The sequence below is a fragment of the Aulonocara stuartgranti genome (assembly GCF_965226115.1).
Source record: "Aulonocara stuartgranti genome assembly, chromosome: 9".
NCBI lineage: Eukaryota > Metazoa > Chordata > Actinopteri > Cichliformes > Cichlidae > Aulonocara > Aulonocara stuartgranti.
In genome coordinates this window covers 36,665,227-36,683,878 of record NC_138960.1, presented here as the reverse complement: position 1 = coordinate 36,683,878, position 18,652 = coordinate 36,665,227, and the positions used below count along the sequence as shown (strand labels likewise).

The 18,652-nt window shown below is 43.4% G+C and overlaps 1 protein-coding gene across 11 annotated transcripts in view; it reads right to left on the bottom strand.

Moving 5' to 3' along the window:
* The window catches only part of LOC309714363 (protein NLRC3-like), a 45,147-nt gene that overhangs the window by 22,602 nt on the left and 3,893 nt on the right, over positions 1–18,652 (bottom strand). For 9 of the 11 annotated variants that reach the window (XR_014278909.1, XR_014278910.1, XR_014278911.1 and 6 more), the window contains exons 2-3: positions 16,014–17,248; positions 12,075–12,208 (exon numbers count right to left, since the gene is read on the bottom strand). Coding sequence is in view for 7 of the 11 variants with exons in the window: in XM_082546752.1 (XP_082402878.1) it covers positions 12,075–12,208; positions 16,014–16,040 (161 nt within the window). In the remaining 4 variants the exon portion in view is untranslated. Of the gene's footprint in view, positions 1–12,074; positions 12,209–12,901; positions 17,249–18,652 lie in introns of all 11 variants that reach the window. The other 2 variants (XM_082546754.1, XM_082546755.1) reach the window with 2 other exon arrangements.

Here is an 18,652-nt window from a genome sequence, read left to right as displayed (position 1 = left end):
CGTATTCTACGCTAGATTCGACACAGCGAACACCATGAGACCGGACAGTGTGCGCACCGCGGATGACGTCAGTGCGCACACTGTGTCTGAGGAGGATGTGCGGAAGTGCTTCAGGAAGGCGAACGCACGCAAAGCTACTGGTCCGGACGGGATTCCCGGCCGCGTCCTCAGGTCATGCGCGGCTCAGCTGGCTGGAGTGTTCACGCACATCTTCAACCTTTCCCTCTCTCTGTCTGTAGTCCCAGCCTGCTTCAAAATGGCCACCATCGTCCCTGTACCCAAATCCTCCACCATCTCCTCATTGAACGACTGGCGACCTGTAGCCCTGACCCCCATCGTTAGCAAATGCTTCGAGAAGCTGGTCAGGGACTTCATCTGCTCTGCACTACCCGACTCACTGGGCCCTCTACAGTTTGCATACCGCCACAACAGGTCCACTGATGATGCCATAGCCCTGACACTACACACTGCCCTGTCACACCTGGAGAAGAGAGACACGTATGTGAGGATGCTGTTTGTAGATTACAGCTCAGCATTCAATACCATCGTTCCCTCGAAGCTGGACAGGAAACTGCAGGATCTAGGACTGAGCAGCTCCCTCTGCAGCTGGATCCTTAGCTTCCTGTCTGACAGACGCCAGGTGGTCAGACTGGGCAGCATCACCTCATCCCCCATCACACTGAACACTGGTGCTCCACAGGGGTGTGTACTGAGCCCTCTCCTGTACTCACTCTACACCTACGACTGCACAGCCACTAACAGCTCCAACATCATTGTGAAGTTTGCGAATGACACTACAGTGGTGGGTCTTATCACCAACGGTGATGAGACGGCTTACAGGGAGGAGGTCAGCGCCCTGACCCACTGGTGTCAAGACAACCATCTCACCCTCAACGTCGCAAAGACAAAGGAGTTGATAGTGGACTTCCGGAGGTGCAGAGAAGTACACACCCCCATCACCATCAACGGCGCTGCTGTGGAGAGAGTGAGCAGCTTCCGGTTCCTTGGTGTACATCTGGCTGAGGATCTTACGTGGTCAGTACACACAAACAAAACAGTGAAGAAGGCGCAGCAGCGCCTCTTCTTTCTCAGGAGACTGAAAAGATTCGGCATGAGCCCCCGCATCCTCAGGACCTTCTATCACTGTGCCATTGAGAGCATCCTCACTGGATGCATCACCACCTGGTATGGCAACAGCACCGCCTACAACTGCAAAGCTCTCCAGCGAGTAGTGCGGTGCTCTGAACGGATAATTGGAGGTGAGCTTCCCTCCCTCCAAGACATCTACAGGAAGCGGTGCCTGAGGAAAGCGGGGAGGATCATCAAGGACTCCAGTCACCCCAGCCATAAACTGTTCAGACTGCTTCCATCAGGAAGGAGGTTCTGCAGCATCCGGTCCCGTACCAGCAGACTGAGAGACAGCTTTTTCCATCAGGCCATCAGACTGCTGAACACGTCATAGACACCTCAGCTTCACTACTGGAACTTCAACATTATGCACTCCACACTGTATATAAATGCCACTTGTTTTGCACATATTCAACTCTGTATATTTTATATATTTTATTATTATTATTATTATTATTATTATTATTATTATTATTTATTTATTTTAATTTTTTTTTACTATTTAATTTGTAAAAATGTGTATACACACACACACACACACACACACACACACACGTAGGAAAATATTTAGTATACACATCCAGAAATGCATACACTATTATATATTGTACATATATTTATTAGTTTCAGGTTGGCCATTCTTGTATTTTGCTCGTTTGTTGTGTTTGCACATCTCTGTTGCTTGTGGGGCTCGCACACAAGAATTTCACTCGCATGTGCTGTGCCAGTGTGCCTGCACATGTGATGTGACAATAAAAGTGATTTGATTTGATTTGATTTGATTAATGCCCATCAGTTTCTTTAAGGTCCTCTTCTCTGCCACTGTCACCAGAGTGTCCAGCTTCATGCCGACCACAGAGCCAGCCTTCCTGATCAGTCTCTCCAGCCTGCATGAGTCCTTCTTTGCTGTGCTGCTCCCCCAGCACACCACAGCATAGAAAAGTACTCCAGCAACCACTGACTGGTAAAACATCCTCAGGAGCTTCCTGCAGATGTTGAAAGACCTCGGCCTCCTGAGGAAGTACAGTTGGCTTTGGCCTTTTTTATACAGGTGCTGCGTGTTGCATGACCAGTCCAGTTTGTTGTCCACCCACAGCCCGAGGTACTTGTATGTGTTGACCACCTCCACCTCCTCTCCCTCTATCTGAACTGGCAGTGGACCTAGGGCTGCTCGATTATGGCAAAAATGATAATCACGATTATTTTCACTGAAATTGAGATCACGATTATTTGACGATATTTATTTAACCCTTTAAGATCTACCATAGAACCAAGTCCGCCAGAGCTTATAATATTTTTTTTACATGCTGTAGTGCCATTTGTGGGAGCATTTCAAGTTGCTATACATCAATACAACTGTTATAGCCCATATTTTAAAAATGTGTATGCATTAAGTCCATAGTAACTACATTAATTGCAAAAAAGTGCAATAAACTACAAAAAATATTGAAAATCGTTTTTGTTTTTTTTACATATATTTCTACTTGGAGAAATTTAAGAGGCTTATCCCTCAAAACTTTAAATACAAAAAAGTTGCAAAAAATAGTTTACAACAACAGGAAATTTAGTTTGAGTGTCTTCATAGTTTTATTTTTGGAGATACAGCAATTTTTATATACACTGCAGGAAAAACAAAAAAACAATCCTATGATGCAAATTTGCAAAGAATGTGCATGTGCATCAAAATAAACTATTTCCAGCAGTGCAATTCGAGTTCTAAGGCCTACAAGTAAAAAACTACATTTTCCGCAAAAATGACGTCACTTGCGATAGTTCGCGTTGACGTCTTTTTCAATGTGGGAAGTGTTAAGAACAGCTGATCGGATCGGCAAAGCGTGTTTCTGGAATATTATGTTTTTGTTCCTGCAAGCGCTTTTTATGCAATTTTTGCAAAGCTATATGTGGAAGGAAACCGTGACCTAGGATAAGCTGATGGCATAAGATGTAAGTACAACTCCTCTGGTTTCATATGGAAAAAAATTTATTGTGCTAGCTTAGCGGTTCAGGTTCTACAGGGATTTAAAAATAGTTATACAAAACGAGCATGCTGCTCTGACCGGCTTTAAAGGGTTAACAATAACAATGTATTGAATAATTACTTTAAAAAATAATATAAAATAGTGTGCAAATACTGATAACAGTGCAAATGTTTGCAATAAAAGAAAGAAAGAAAGAAAGAAAGAAAGAAAGAAAGAAAGAAATATTGTACTATTCTTAGTTAGCGTATTGTCTGTCTTGTCTTAATGTTGGTTTAAAATGGAGCACTGTAACAAAAAATAATTTCCCCCAGGGATCAATAAAGTATTCTGATTCTGATTCTGATTCTGATGATTCTGAAATGAAAAATGTAAACTTTGCAGTGTTGCTCTGTGGTGCAGCTACGACACCATAGCAAAGTTTACACACTGTGTCTACTTGATCCACGTCTGACTCCGTGAACCCATAATGTTTCCACACCACTGAAGTTTTTTTTTTTTTTTACCTCTCTTTTCAACCAACGGCAGTCCACTCCTCTCCAAATAACTTCTGCTTAGCTTTCCGAGCTTCCCTCGGGTCCTCTTAATTGTTGTGACGCGTGTTCGAAATGCAGAGCAGTGCGCTTGATTTGCCACACGGAGCAGCGCGAGAGTAAAGCATGAGGGAGGGGCTAATAATCGGCTCAGTCATTTTTAATGATCGTTGAAAGCCCAGATCGTAATCGTGATTAAAATTCGATTAATTGAGCAGCCCTAAGTGGACCTGGTCTGGACCTCCCGAAATCCACAACCAGTTCCTTGGTCTTTGAAGTGTTGAGTTGCAGGTGGTTTGTGTGACTCCATGTGACAAAGTTCCTCACCAGGCTCCTGTACTCCTCTTCCTGGTCATCCCAGATGATGGGGTCCACCTGCATCCTGTTTAGTTTCTCCTGGAGCAGACAGGGCCGGAGGATTCTGCCTGGATGATATCAAGGAACCAGGCTCCACGGCGCCAAAACAGCAGAGACTAGCAATGTGGGAGAGGGCCGGCGCAGATCGCCGCAGACAGGGAGTGGACCAGCGGCGGATAAGAGAGAAGCTACGGAGCTTCCATCGGGCCCCACCGGGGAGCATCCGACTCTTGTGACTGAAATCAAGAGGGTCATTACGTCTCCACTGGAGCTTTAAAGTGAGGCATCCTGCTCTCATGCAGAGAGGAGGACTTCATATTACTCCTTAGTAAATCTACCAAGAATTTGAAAACTGTTTTGCTCAGGATTGTATAAGCTGAATTCTATATTTAAGAATTAAATATTTTATTGTTACTATTTCAACCAGTTCATCAAGCACTCCAATTATGAGCCTGCCTAAAGTGATTATTTTACTTTTATTTTTACCTGAGAAGGAATACACTTAGGCTTTTTACTTCTCAAATGACATGTGTTCCTCTGCTCTCCATGTATTCTGTGAAGAGTCTTTTTGCAATTACTCCCTGAGCTTGTTAAAGAAGGAACTTTATACCGGTTGGGTAACCCTGGCTTCAAAGAAGGATACTGGTGCTGGGTATTTTCCCTGACACTGATGAGAGGCCCTCGACTGGCACGAGGATTTCCTCTCAACTTGAGGTTTCACCTGAACTTTGGATTTGGAAGTCTTTGGTTTTGTTTTTTCGGTTTACTTGTTCATTGTTCTTGTTCATTTTCTGGTTAGCATGGGTGATGTTCCACAAAGGTACACAGACTGAAAAAGTTATATGCATCATCAGGAAAATAAAATAATGACGCTAAATGTAAAAGGGCTACATAATCTGATTAAAAGGAGTAAAATAATAGCTAAAATGAAACGTGAGAAGCTGCAGGTAATCTTTTGGCAGGAGACACATCTATCTTCTTTAGAACATGAAAAATTAAAAAATTTGGTTTCCAAACTACCTATTACTTGTCTCATAAATCAGGCCACAAAAGAGGAGTAGCCATACTGATCCCCAATGTTGTTAACTTTGAATTCTATTTAGAGGTAAAGGACAAAGAAGGGAGGTTCATTTTGGAAAAGGGTAAATTAGAAGAGGAAGAAGTAACATTATTCAATGTATATGCCCCGCCAGGAAGCTCCAAATCTTTTTATGAGAAGTTATTCGATTTAGTGGTCTTGAAAACACGAGGAGTTCTTATTTTTGGTGGCGACCTTAATGTTCAACTCCAACCAAAACTGGATGCATCCAACCACTGGCAAAAGAAAAGTTCGAATGCCATTAGGGTCCAACATGCTTACAGAACTGGGTTTGATTGATTTGTGGAGAGCCTCTCATCCAGGTGAAAAACAATTTACCGTAATTGTCGGGCTATAAGCCGCTACTTTTTGCACAAGCTTTGAACCCTGCGGCTTTTAGTCAGGTGCGGCTTTTCTATGGATTATCCATGATTTTTGTCATATCGTAAGACGATTTGTTTTGTTTGTTCCGCTGTTGTACGGCACTACGTTGCCTGGCGGAAGGGCATGTGATCAGACACACAGTATCGGGGTTCAAGAGTGGTATGTTGGTCACATGTCCATCCGCCAGGCAACGTAGTGCCGTACAAGTAGCGCGAAAAACAAACTTCAAAGTAGCGCCACGCGTTCAGCGGGAGGCGTGGATGACGAGCGGCAATAAACTTGCGAAAAGCAAGTTATGCTCAACTCCACCGGTGGAATCTGACAGCGTGGAAAAGTGTGAAAACATTCATGATCACCAACGGATTTCGAAGGGCTGGACTGCTGCATGATGGAGAGGACACCGCCACGGCCCTTCTGAGGGTGTTCGACTCTGACACTGACAACGAGGATTTGTTTGGTTTTGAAAGTGACAACGAAGGAAAGAAGCTGAGAGTGGATGACGAAGCCATCCTGAGCCTGTTCGTATCCGACACTGGAGGAGAGGACTTTGGTGGTTTTAGTGCGCAGGAAGATGGTGGTGAATGACTGACTTTTCTTGAGCCTAAAAGGTAGTCCGAATCTATTTTTCCGGTGTGCTGTAGGTTATTGTTATGTACTACATTTGTTACTCATTTATGAAGCACAGTACATGTTTCGTACTTGTAATTACCGCTACTTTTACATATACCTAAAAAGTTGTGCAAATATGTACCCATAACTTGTTTTTCAAAATATTAATAAAAGGGGTGTGTCTCCAAACAGCCATCTCTTTCCTGACAATTCCCTTTGTGCATATTCTCTTACATATGATAAGTCAACATTGAAACACCTGCGGCTTTTAGTCAGGTGCGGCTAATGTATGTACAAAACAGGATTTTCCCCTGATTTTAGCTTGTGCGGCTAATATTCAGGTGTGCTTTGTAGTCCCGGAAATACGGTACCTATTATTTTGCTCACTGTTCTGTATATACTCGAATTGACTACTTTTACCTCTCTGGGGACATCTCAGGCCCTCCAAGGTTTGGAGGCCTATCTCCCCCTACCACCACTTCCCCTGCCAGTGGCGGACTCCCTCAGACATCGGTGCGTTGGTGGTTCTTTGTGTCCGGGGATGGGCGTCCAGGTACACACCGGCTCACTCCTTGGCGGCCGCTTATCGGGGCCTGGAGCCTGGGGCTCGCTCGGGCCACTTCGGAGGTGGGGTGCCCCCGGCCTCTCGGCCTGGCGCTCGGTCACTCAGGCACGGCTGGCTGCCGGCGGAGCTCACGGGCCCGTCACTGCAACCCCCCTGGCTTCTGCTCCACGGCTGCTGAGTGACCCCTCATCTGGGACTCTCCTCAGCTCTTTCTGGGACAGTGGCGCGGCTGCCCCTCTGTTGGTCTTCCTTGGTCTCTTGTGTTCTGGGGGCCTCTGGATGTCTGGAGTTTTGATCTCCTCCATACCTGCTTCATGCCCTGGAGGACGGGGCTGTGGCTCCCCACACCCTCTAGCAGATCATTACATGAAGGAACCTTTTAAAAACAAGCGCGTCCATGCTCACAGGTGTACACACGGGTGATCACACCCACAAACTACACCCTTTTTGGCTCCTACCTCAAAGCACACTGTGTTCTGTTGATCTTATGTGCTGCACAATAATGTTTAATATTTAGTATTTACTGTCATATTCCCATATATCATTGTGATGTTGTTTATTCTATTACTCTTGTTCTCTTCTGCTTGTTTTCTTTTTTCTTTCTCAGCAGGTGATCCAGGTGATTGATAGATGCATTTTTTTTCTTTTTCTTTTTTTTTTCTGCCCGTTCTGTTGGTTTTTGTTTTTTGCCCTTCTCCCCCATCCCTCTTCTCAGCTGTTTCTCTTTCCCTCTTTCTTTCTCCCCTTCTTTCCCCCAGTCAAGTCTGTCCCGTATTCAGTAAGTGAAAATAAAATAAACAATAAAAGGTGAATCAAATGGACCATTACGGCAAGGCTGGGATGGTCAATTTGGTAAAGTAAATCCGTTGGGCATCTTTCTTTACCTTTAGACAACAATTCTGATGGCAAAAGAGCCAAACGGGACAGGCCAAAAAAAAAAAAAAAGAAAAAAAAAAAGAATTGACTACTTTTTTATGTATAAATCATACTGGCATAAGGTTGAAGATTGTAAAATAGTGGTCAGAGATTTATCTGATCATTCACGTGTGTACCTAACCCTGCACCGTACTCGGACTAAACAACGGAAAAATACACTTCTGAGACTCAACACCAGTATTTTGAATGAGAAATCAGTACTAACACAAATCCAACAGGAATTTGTGCGTATATCTCCATTTTTTGGATGGGAAATTGCTCGGCTTACTACCGTTAGAGGGACACACAGCTGGCGAAATAATGTTTGAGAAGATTTCAGCTCTTTTTGAGGAAAATGGTCTGGATATGAAGCGTGTCTGTATACTTGTGACGGAGGAGGCTTCATCCATGGCAGGAAAAGTGAGTGGTCAGCGAAATATTTATTTTAATTTGAAAGGGAATTATCAAAATGTTTTTTTGTTATTATTATTATTATTTCAAATGTGCAAAAAATAGTTCAGTTATAGCTCCCTTTTTTTTAAATGGACCTTTTGGTGTGCATTTGTGATTTACAGGGGAAAAAGAATAAAAAAATTACTTGTTTTTCAGTACAGTTGTGTGGGTTTGAAATTGATCATGATCTGCTGCTTACTGGCTTCAAAAAAAAATATCTGGCCCAGATAAATTCCTCGGTTTGAAAATCTGGCCCAACTAACTTCGTAGTAGAATAGCCATGATATAGGCCAATATCCGTCCTTAATGTGGACTATAAATTATTTGCTTCAATATTATCTAAGAGACTGGAATCAATTATTCCGGAGCTGATAGACTTAGATCAGACAGGCTTTGTTTCAAATAGACAGACTCAAGATAACTTAAGGAGAACATTACAAGTGATGAACCACATAACATAGGAAATATTAGTGCAATGTTGATTAGCTTAGATGCCGAAAAGGCTTTTGACTTGGTGGGTTGGGAATATCTATTTAGGGTACTAGCAAGAGATGGCTTCATTAAATGCCTATGTTGGAGAGGCTGTGGCTCGCCCATGGCAAACCATTTCCATGTCTTCTGGGCCTGCCCAAGAATCCAGCCATATTGGGGGGAGGTGGCCATTGAGATAAACAAAATAATCAGGATAAAAATGGACTATTCATTTGTTACCTTGTATCTTGGCAAGATACCTAAGACACTTCCACATAAAGATAATTATTTATTGAAAATACTTTTGGCTAGCAGCAGAAAGGCCATAACCCGAAGATGGCTAAAGGCCAATCTTCCAACTCTGGCCCAGTGGCATGGGATAGTGAAAGAAATTTTTGGAATGGAGAGGCTTACGTTTGTCCTTAGACTGGAGCTGGAGAAATTCAAGAAGCTCTGGGAAAAATGGATTGTGTATACCCTTTGTACGGAATAATTATAAATGACTGTATTCTCATACTGTAAATAAATAAATAGAAAGTAAAAAAAAAAAAAACTTAAATACTGATCCGTATGTGTAGGTTTACGGTACATATCAGCTTTTAGATGTCCCCCATTACTGATGGAAATCTCACAGTCTAAGAAGGCTAACCTGACACTTTTCATATCCTCCCTGGTGAATTTGATGTGTCGGTCAACCCTGAAATGTGGTACGTCCTGAGATTTGATTTTCAGCCAGGTGTCATCCACAAATCTGAACCAATGGCTTGGTGGTGTTCCAGGGTGGGATAGCAAAGCCCTCTTTTCCGCTTCTTCCATGTACAAGTTGGCCCCAACGTTATGCCCTTGTATATGGAATATGTGGAATTAAGACACAGTTCCAAAAGCAAACACACTTGGTCGATGCTGAGAGTGGTCCTGTTGCTGAGATTGGGGTCATCCAGTAATCTCTTACTAACTCCCTCCAACGCGGAAGTGAAGAGAGATGTAACGTCGTACGAGACCATGGTTTCATGTGCCTCCATGACATCTCTCACCTTCTCAACAAAATCCAAAGTGTTCTGGATGTGGTGCTCAGAGCTGCCCACCCACGGGTTGAGGATCGAAGCCAGAAAGCCATTGTTTCCTCTTAGAGATGTTATAGGTGACTAAGTTGATCATACAGACAATCGGGCTTAAAGGTATATGTATATATGTAGATATATATGTATCGTCGGTAAACCATACAAACTTGGTGTAGCTTCCCCTGCGTATAACCTGTGGTATGAGATCAATCAATAGGATTGTCTTGTTCTAACTGCTTCAGACAGTCTATCACCCTCTTCCTGTAACCACTTCCTGGGTCTCGTTTCAGGGGCTCTTAAGTATTTTTGTCTCTGAGCAGTGACAACGTTTTCTCATGATAGTCTTTCTGGTTTACGCACACCGCATGGGTGTAATTAGTTGCTGATTGCATATTATTTTCAACATTTTCCATAGTTACCGACTCTGTCACGGTTCTGGGTCCGTTGGACCCAGTATTTTGAGTTTATTATATTTCGGTTTAATTCTGCTTCATGGATTGTTTTCTTATTCTCGTAGTGATGATGATTATTATTAGTTTCTTGTTTCTGTTTATCCGTGCTTAAGGATTTGTTCTCAGTTATATCTCACGTTTAGTTTAGTTCAGGTTCCATGTGTCATTCTGTCTGTCTGTCTCTCAGTGTAAAGTCTGCATGCTTGTTTAGTAATTCATGTTTCCTGGTTTATTGTGAAAGTCTTTGTCTTATGTTAGTGTGTGCAGCTTGGTTCCCCCCGTCTCGTTAACCCTGATCTCTCCCAGCTGTGTCTCCCTCCTGTTGCCCATTCGCTGATTACCACCATGTGTATATTAGCCCTGTGTTTTCCTGTGCTCAGTGTCGCGTCGTACCCTCAGATCCTGCCTGTGTGTTCCAGTTAGTGTTTTCATGTTTGGTTTCTGATTTGTTGGTGCCAGCAATAAAGCTGTGGTTTTCAGTTATATTTCCGTCTGAGAGTCCTGCACTTGGATCCACATCTCCACCTGCCCGCACACAGAGCCCTGACAGACTCGGGTTTTTACAAATGTTCAGGATGTTGACAATTAATACAGGATAATACAGAGAGGCTTATGATGAAATTCACTTGTCAAATTCAGTCTGAACTTTCTGATTTGGACTTGAACAGCAGGATCAATGCCTTTTCTCTAAGCAGTGCCAGAAGAAAGTAAATGCTTTAGGTTGAACTTTTTTCGCTGCAGTTAAATTTTGATTAATATGTTCATATTGTAATTTACAGTATGAAATTCATATGTTCTGTTTTTGGAAGCCACTTTGCTTTTCTGTTTGACTAAATTCTACTTCCTTAGGACAGGCGTTTGCAACCCTAACGCTCGTGTGAATACATAAGTGCTTCTGCAGCCATGACAAAAAGGGTTTCAAATTTCCATCACTGCTAATAGCAGCTGCAGCCAGAAAATACCTTTGACCCCACAGAATCAGTCATTGAACCTTTTTTTTTTTCTTTTTTTTTTCACAAAACGACAAAAGATGATGTATGCACAGTGTTTGGGAGTAACGGAATGCATCAACCGGCGTTACGTATTTAGAATGCAAAATATGAGTAACTGTATTCCATTACAGTTACCATTTTAAAAGGTGCTATTCAGAATACAGTTCCTTTGTTGAAATAAATGGATTACACAGCGGTCTTTTCCTGTTTCATATGTTAGGCTATACCCTCTCTAGTTTTGGTAATTCCACACCAGTGGAAACCCAAACAAAACACACATTAAGAGGCTCTAATGCCCGTGTCTCAATCTAACAGCCCATGTCACCTCTAATTGTGGCCACATAATGATGTGAAGAAATTTTTTTTTTTAATTATTATTCAAAAAATGATTTAATATGAAGGCAATAGCAGAGTGTTACAAGCATCGTCCTAAAGAATGTAGCCTGATGGGCAGTGTAGTCCATGCTGCAGGGAGAATGGACTGCCATACCCGTTATGTGTCTGTGAGCGAGGGGGAGAAAAATCTTGTTTTTCCTCTGAAACAATAAGCTCTGTTGGAGCAGCCTTTCAACGCCTCTCTCTGTCTCTCGCTAGCAAAGTTGACCCAGACAACAAAGCAAAGCTAGTTTTCAGCTACGAGCCCGACAAGAACCCGACATATTAGCCAGAGGTCCCTTTACTATGGTTCGGAGCTGCGGACCTGTTTTATATACGCACGGAATAGTTTTCTATACTTTCTGTGAAGTGCAGCCTTACCTAATGTCCACCCTACTGTTACTCATTTATATTAAGATTTAAACATCTAGTTGGTATTGGTATGGCGACTAACCTTCAGTAATAGTAATAAATCACACAGCAATAGGACATTCATGTAGTTGTAAAAAGCATGATAATATATGAAATAATCCAAAGTATTCAGAATACGTTACAAAAGACATTTTGGGGCATGTAATCTGTAATCTGTAGTGGAATACATTTTTAAAGTAACCTTCCGAACACTGTGTACGCAGAGAGAGAGAGAGAGAGGGTGAGAGTGTGTGTGTGTGTGTGTGTGTGTGTGTGTGTGTGTGTGTGTGTGTGTGTGTATCAAAAACACTTACTTTGGTTCAGCACTGAAGTATGGAGGTTCTTCTTTGGAACAATCACTCTTCACTGCAACATAGCTGCATCCTGGAAACTCTGCTGGTCCCTCCTCTTTCTTCACATCATTTATTTTCATCTTCCCTGAGTCAGCCTGAGAGGGAAACCGACTGTGAGTGCCAAACAGAAAGTCTCTGATGCTAACAGGTGGGGCTCTGTGATTGGTCCACTTGAAGTGACTGAACCAATGAATAAAGAGCAGGGTTTGTTTATCTTCACCCAACAGCTGCCTGTCTCCTGTCCAATCACTGATGCAGGATTCCTCAGCCCACTGAGATCTTTGTGAATACAGAAACTGTCATCTGTTTCACTAAACAAGTTTTAGCCCCTCCCCTTTTTTAGAAAGCTTTCTTCTAATTGGCTGATCTCACAGAGGGGTTAAACACAAAGTGCACTGACGATATACGTCTGTCGCCTCTGCGTGACACTAAACATATGAAAGACTGTGAGTCTGTAAAGCAGTCTGATCTTTGAGCTCACAGGCAATCCTGGGTTTTCTTACTGATTACGTATAACACTGAGCTCCTTATTAGAAGCTCTGGACATGTTTGATATGAACAGAAAACAGGAGAAGAACAGATCCACAGAGACTCACAGTCAAGTTTGATGTTGGTGCCAGGAGCTGACGACATCACTGATAAAAATCTGCTGTTAAACATGAGCGAAGGAGGGGTGTGATATCGACGGGGTGTGTGTGTGTGTGTGTGTGTGTGTGTGTGTGTGTGTGTGTGTGTGTGTGTGTGTGTGTGTGTGAGTGAAATAAAAAGAAAGCTGAGAAAACACTAACCTGCATCCTCTAAGCTCATGTGGCAGCTCCCTTTATTTCCAGGAAGTGATTCAAACATGTGTTCAAACAGTTAGAGCATGGGGGAGGGGCCATCAACAGCAGGAGGAGGCGGAGGTAACCAGGCAGTGTTTGTATTAGTGGCACAGACACACTCGAGCATTCCTTCAAAGGCTGACGGTTATCAATAAAATGCAGACTTATTTTACTTACTTTTATTCACCCACTCGTATAACCAAACACCAACAAAGTACAAAACATGGGAATAAACACATTAAACCTCATCTTTATATAAATTAGTATAAACAATTTGTGATCATTTGCATAATGAATGCATATTTGTTTCATGAGTACCATCACCACAGGAGAAGAAGAATGGAAAGGCATTAAAGAAGAAAAAAAATAATAGAAAGTACACAAAAAAGATGTACACGCCCTGTACTACCATTGTTTTTGTCAATGGTGACCATTCATCCATAAATCTGTTTAGCAGTAATTTTTCCCATAATTCCCAAACTTCCCTCAACGTCTCCAACAAACAGCACCGAGCAGGGCAGAGATGATAGAGACACATAACAAAACGTACCTCAACGTTTATAAAATATATACACTTCACGCAACAAACACAGCAGTACTGTTCATCCAAAATACTTTACCTGTTCATCTGTTTAGAGGCAGTCACCCTCTACAAAGTAGGCAATAGAAAGAACATATATGTCTTTGTATTTTCCATCTTTTCTACAGATATTAAAAAGTTTGTACAGAGTGTCTGTACCTTTGCCAACTCTGCTCTGATGAAATTTCAGATTAATTTTTCAGATGTGACAGTGGGATTGTGAAAAAACCATAGATATCAATGAAGCTCCGCCTCCTACAGTTTCCTGTACTTCAGGTTAGTCGAACAGAGCGCCTGTTGCTTGTTGAGGAGTCATCAAGATCAGGTATGTAAAGAAGAGTTTTTTTCATTGTCATCAGAGAGTTTTATGCTAACAGTCACAGTTAACATTTGAAAAGACAAATGTTCATTTACATTGAACTTGTTTTCATAATCTAGCTGAATAGATGTTCATTTTCATGGTTCAACTGTAGAACATGTCCTTTAGTGTTGGTGAAAGATGTTTGGGATGAAGATTAGAGGACATAACATTAAACTGAAGCTATAAAATCCTAACATGTGAAAAAGTATATATCATGTGTGTAAGAACACTTATCGAGATATTATACTTTGTAAGTATTTCAAAATCTGCCATGAAACTGTTGGAAAAACCACAAAAGTGTATTAAAAAAAAGTATTTATATAGTCTTTTTTTTTTTCTTGCCTGTTCCGTTTGGCTCTTTTGCATCAGAATTATTGTCTAAAGGCGAAGAAAGCTGCCCAACGGATTTACTTTACCAAATGGACCGTCCCAGCCTTGCTGTAATGGTCTATTTGATTCACCTTTTATTGTTTATTTTATTTTATTTTCACTTGTTAAATGCAGACTTGACTGGTGAAAAGAAAGGGAAGAAAGAAAGGGAAAGAAAAACAGCAGGTAAGAGGGACGGGGATAAAGTGCAAATAACAAAAAACAACAAAATAAGCAGACATAAAATACATATATCAATCACCTGGATCACCTGTTGAGAAAGAAAAAAGAGAAAGCAAGCAGAAGAAAAAAAGAGCAACATAATAAACAACATCACGATGATCTCTGGGAATGTAACAGTAAATATTAAATATTAAAGATTATTGTGCAGCACGTAAGATCGACAGCGCACAGTGTGCTTTGAGGTAGGAGCCAAAAAGGGTGTAGTTTGTGTGTGAGAGTCCCCGTGTGTACACCTGTGAGCATGGATGCGCTTGTATTTAAAAGGTTCCTTCATGTAATGATCTGCTAGGGGGTGTGGGGCACCACAGCCCCGTCCTCCAGGGCATGAAGCCGGTATGGAGGAGATCAAGACTCCAGACATCCAGAACACCTCAGACCCTCAGAACACAAGACACCAAGGAAGACCAACAGAGGGGCAGCCGCGCCACTATCCCAGAAAGAGCTGAGGAGAGTCCCAGATGAGGGCTCACTTGGAGGGCCTGAGATGTCCCTAGAGAGGTGGCGTCTGATACCCAACCTGACATATAGACACAGACATATAGGAACACACAGATACAAACATCCATTCCCACCCTCATGCTCTCATATGCAATTACTCAACACTCACCCAACATGGAGACAGACATAAAGAGACACTGTACACACAATCACACTCCGCAAGCGTACTCTAAGCCCCAGGTCTACGTACCCTTGCCCCCCGGGGGGGGAACTGCACCTAGACCCAGGTGGTGTTACCCTTTTTCCTGGGGTGGAGAGAAGCAGACCCCGATCGGGCGGCCATCTCCTCCTCCTAGCCCCCCGCTCCAGCAGGCCGCAGAGAACGGGGGTGTGTGAAGACTCCAAACCTCCCTCAGCCCGCTCAAATGTAGTGTTGATGCATGTGTGTTCGTAAGGTGCATTTAAAACCTAGGAGGGCATGGAGCCACCTGCCAGAGAGCAGCAGGTAAGCGCATAGCCCCTCCTGATAGCCCTCGATGTCTACATGTATTTAAAATTGAGAGGTGGGCAATGACGCCAGGGGTCAGGTTGTAAACCCTGATGGTCTTTTGGATACCCTGCAGTGTGCCCACCCCCAAGATCCTATATGTATGTGTTATGAGAGTGTGAGTAATGTGAATGTCTAAGTTGTGAGATAAAATTGAGGCAGAGAAAGCCAAAAGGGGACAGAGGGGGGGATGCCTCTCCTGCACCCTGGTGACACACCTTTACCCCAAGGCCCTGCATGTGTGGGTGATTGTGGTGGAGCGGGAAGAGGGAGGCAGCTGGAGATGGGGAGGGAAGGGAGGGGCACAGAGCCCGGGACAGCCCACCCGACCCCACCACAGAAAAAACTGCACCCACCCCATCATCCACTCATCTTCCAGACTACACAGGACAATAGATGCCCGGGCTGAGATCTTCCTCCACCTCTCCTATATCTCCCGAAGAGAGGAGACCTCCTGCAACATGTAACAGCCTCCCCCACCAGTTGAAGAGTCCCCCAGGTGGCTAGATGCACAGATGTGAGAAAAAAGTATATTCCTTACTGTTGGGGGGAAGGGAGCGCCATGCATCGCAAAGACCAAAGTCGCTCATATACTGTTTGATTATATTTGTGGACTGCCAATTACGCTGAGTTCCCGCTGTATTGAGCCTATCCATTTCTTCATTAGTCGAAGGTTGAGGTCGCCTCCAAGAACAAGTGTGCCATCTAAATGTTCAGAGAGTGCACTGAAAAAAAGTGAAAGAATGAGGGACCATCAACATCTGGACCATATACACTTGCAATACATAGCTTTTTTTTATCAAGTATAGATAGTTTAATGATTAAGAATCTGCCCTCTGGATCTATAACTGTATCGAGTACCATGAAATTAATATTTTTATGTATTAAAATTGCTACTCCCCTTTGTCTAGAATTATAACAAGCTGAGAACACATTGGGAAACTCAGGTGTTTTAAGTTCATTCGAACCTCTAAGAGGTCTGTGGGTCTCTTGTAAAAGGACAACATCTGCCTGTAGTTTTTTGAGTTGGTTAAATATTTTTAACCTCTTTTCTCTGGAGCCAGCTCCATTTATATTCCATGTAATGAACCTCAGTGCACCCATAGATGTGTGTGTATAACTAGGGATGTACGCTTTGTGTGTCGCTTAGACAGGTGGAAAGAATACATCACTTGTTCATAAATAAAGAGAAGGAGAGAGAGAAAAAATGTGTGGCGAGATGCTCCCTGAGTCTGACTATGAGTCTGACTAAAGTGACGGTGTAAATTCTGCTATGATATCACACTTAAGATGCGATTTGATACTGGTAAGTTAAACAGATGTTAATGCAAGTTAGTGTGAGTGGATAGGGAAAGGGTGTAGCGGGTTCTTATCTGGTGTGAGGTTAATACAGCCACGGAGTGATGTTGGGGTCTCGGTGGAGCTGTCCGTCCACGTACAGCCGGTCCACAGCGATGACAGCGCGGGAGCCCTTCTGGATGAAGCCGCGTCGGATTGGGAAGAGGACCCTGCGTCGCTCCAGGATCTCTTTTGGGAACTAGTTGTTTACGCTGAAGTCCGTTCCTTTTAATTCCCTGCCACGACTTTTCACCTGTTCCTTTTGTTTGAAGTGGCTGAATTTGGCCACAATAGGACGTGGTCTCCCGGTCACAGCCCGCATGGGGCCGATGCGATGTACCCTATCGAAGGCGATGTTCTTCACCATGTCCTCCGGCAGCTTTAGGTGGGTTTTGATGAAGCTTTTCACCGTGGTCTCCGTGTCTTCTCCAGCGGCTTCTGGAATACCAGAAAATACAAGATTATCATGCATGCCACAAGCTGGTAGATCAATAGCTGTCTCTTTTATTTATTTATTTTTTCTGTTTAGCTGGGTAACATTGTCTGTGAGACATTTCACCGACTCCCTTAGCGTGGCATTTTCAGCAGCGAGGGTTTCCACCTGCTGCTGGCTGAACTCCAGGGATTCTCACAAGGATTTAAATTCCTGGTGAAGAATCTCCACCAAGGACAGGCTTGCATCAAAACTGGACAATCGCTTGTCGATTTACTCCAGTATGTTGGCAATATCTTTGTCTGCTGGCGATGTTGTGCCGGGGGAATCTGCCGGGCGACATTTTTTCGACGACGGCGTCTCAGATTTGGCCAGGGAAGATGCACTCTGAGCCTTCTTCATTACGAGATCCTGGAAGCACTGATTGATGTCATCTTGGAGAGCCTCTAAACTCTCCCCGCTGTTCTCCAGGGTGTTGGAGATGATTTAGACAAGTATTGTAAGTTATAAGACAATTGATAAGTGTATTTGGTAATACTGAGGCTTAAAGGAATTTGTTCAATTCTAAACTACCATTCGCTTTAATTTTCCGCCAAAATCTCCGGCGTCTGACGTCAGTTACAACATGAGTCGCTTACCTTGTCCGTCACTTACCTCAGGATCTCACTCCCTTCCATTCCTAAATATGTGTGCGACTGAGAGTTTGGAAAAATGTGACTGAAATATGTGAATTGTTTTTCTGTATTTGTTTGTGACTGTATTGTGAAAAGATGGCGCCGGTGAGGTCGGCTGCCGTCACGACTGCTCCGACCACCTTTTCTTTGTTTTTGTTTTTCAAGTTAGTTTTCAGAGTTTTTAAATCGGCAAAATCATCACCATTGGGTACATTAGGTATGACAGTGACACTCTTGTTTCTATTGGTATACAATGTACTTACAATTCGAAGTTTTTAACTCTGGATCCGAGCTGGCCGAGTGAGATCTTGAGGGAGAACAAAGGACAAGACGCGAAGTGGCGGCCGCGAGGGAAACGAGCCGGCGTCAGGAACAGGCTGAGAACTCGTGCACACCGCACACCTCTGCCTAGCATCCTGCTTGCCGCGTTACAGGACGCACTCGACGACGCAGACTGGGGCATGTTCAGGAACAGCTCCGATGATGACGTCAACGTGTTTACGGAAGCGGTTGTGGGATTCATCAGGAAACTAGCGGATGATACCGTGGAGACAAAGACTATCACAACGTTTCCCAACCAGAAGCCGTGGGTGGATAAAACCATCCGCGACGCTCTGAGAACCCGCACCGCTGCTTACAACACGGGACTCACGACGGGGGACATGGACCCGTACAAAACCGCATCATGGCCCCCCCACACCCTCTAGCAGATCATTACATGAAGGAACCTTTTAA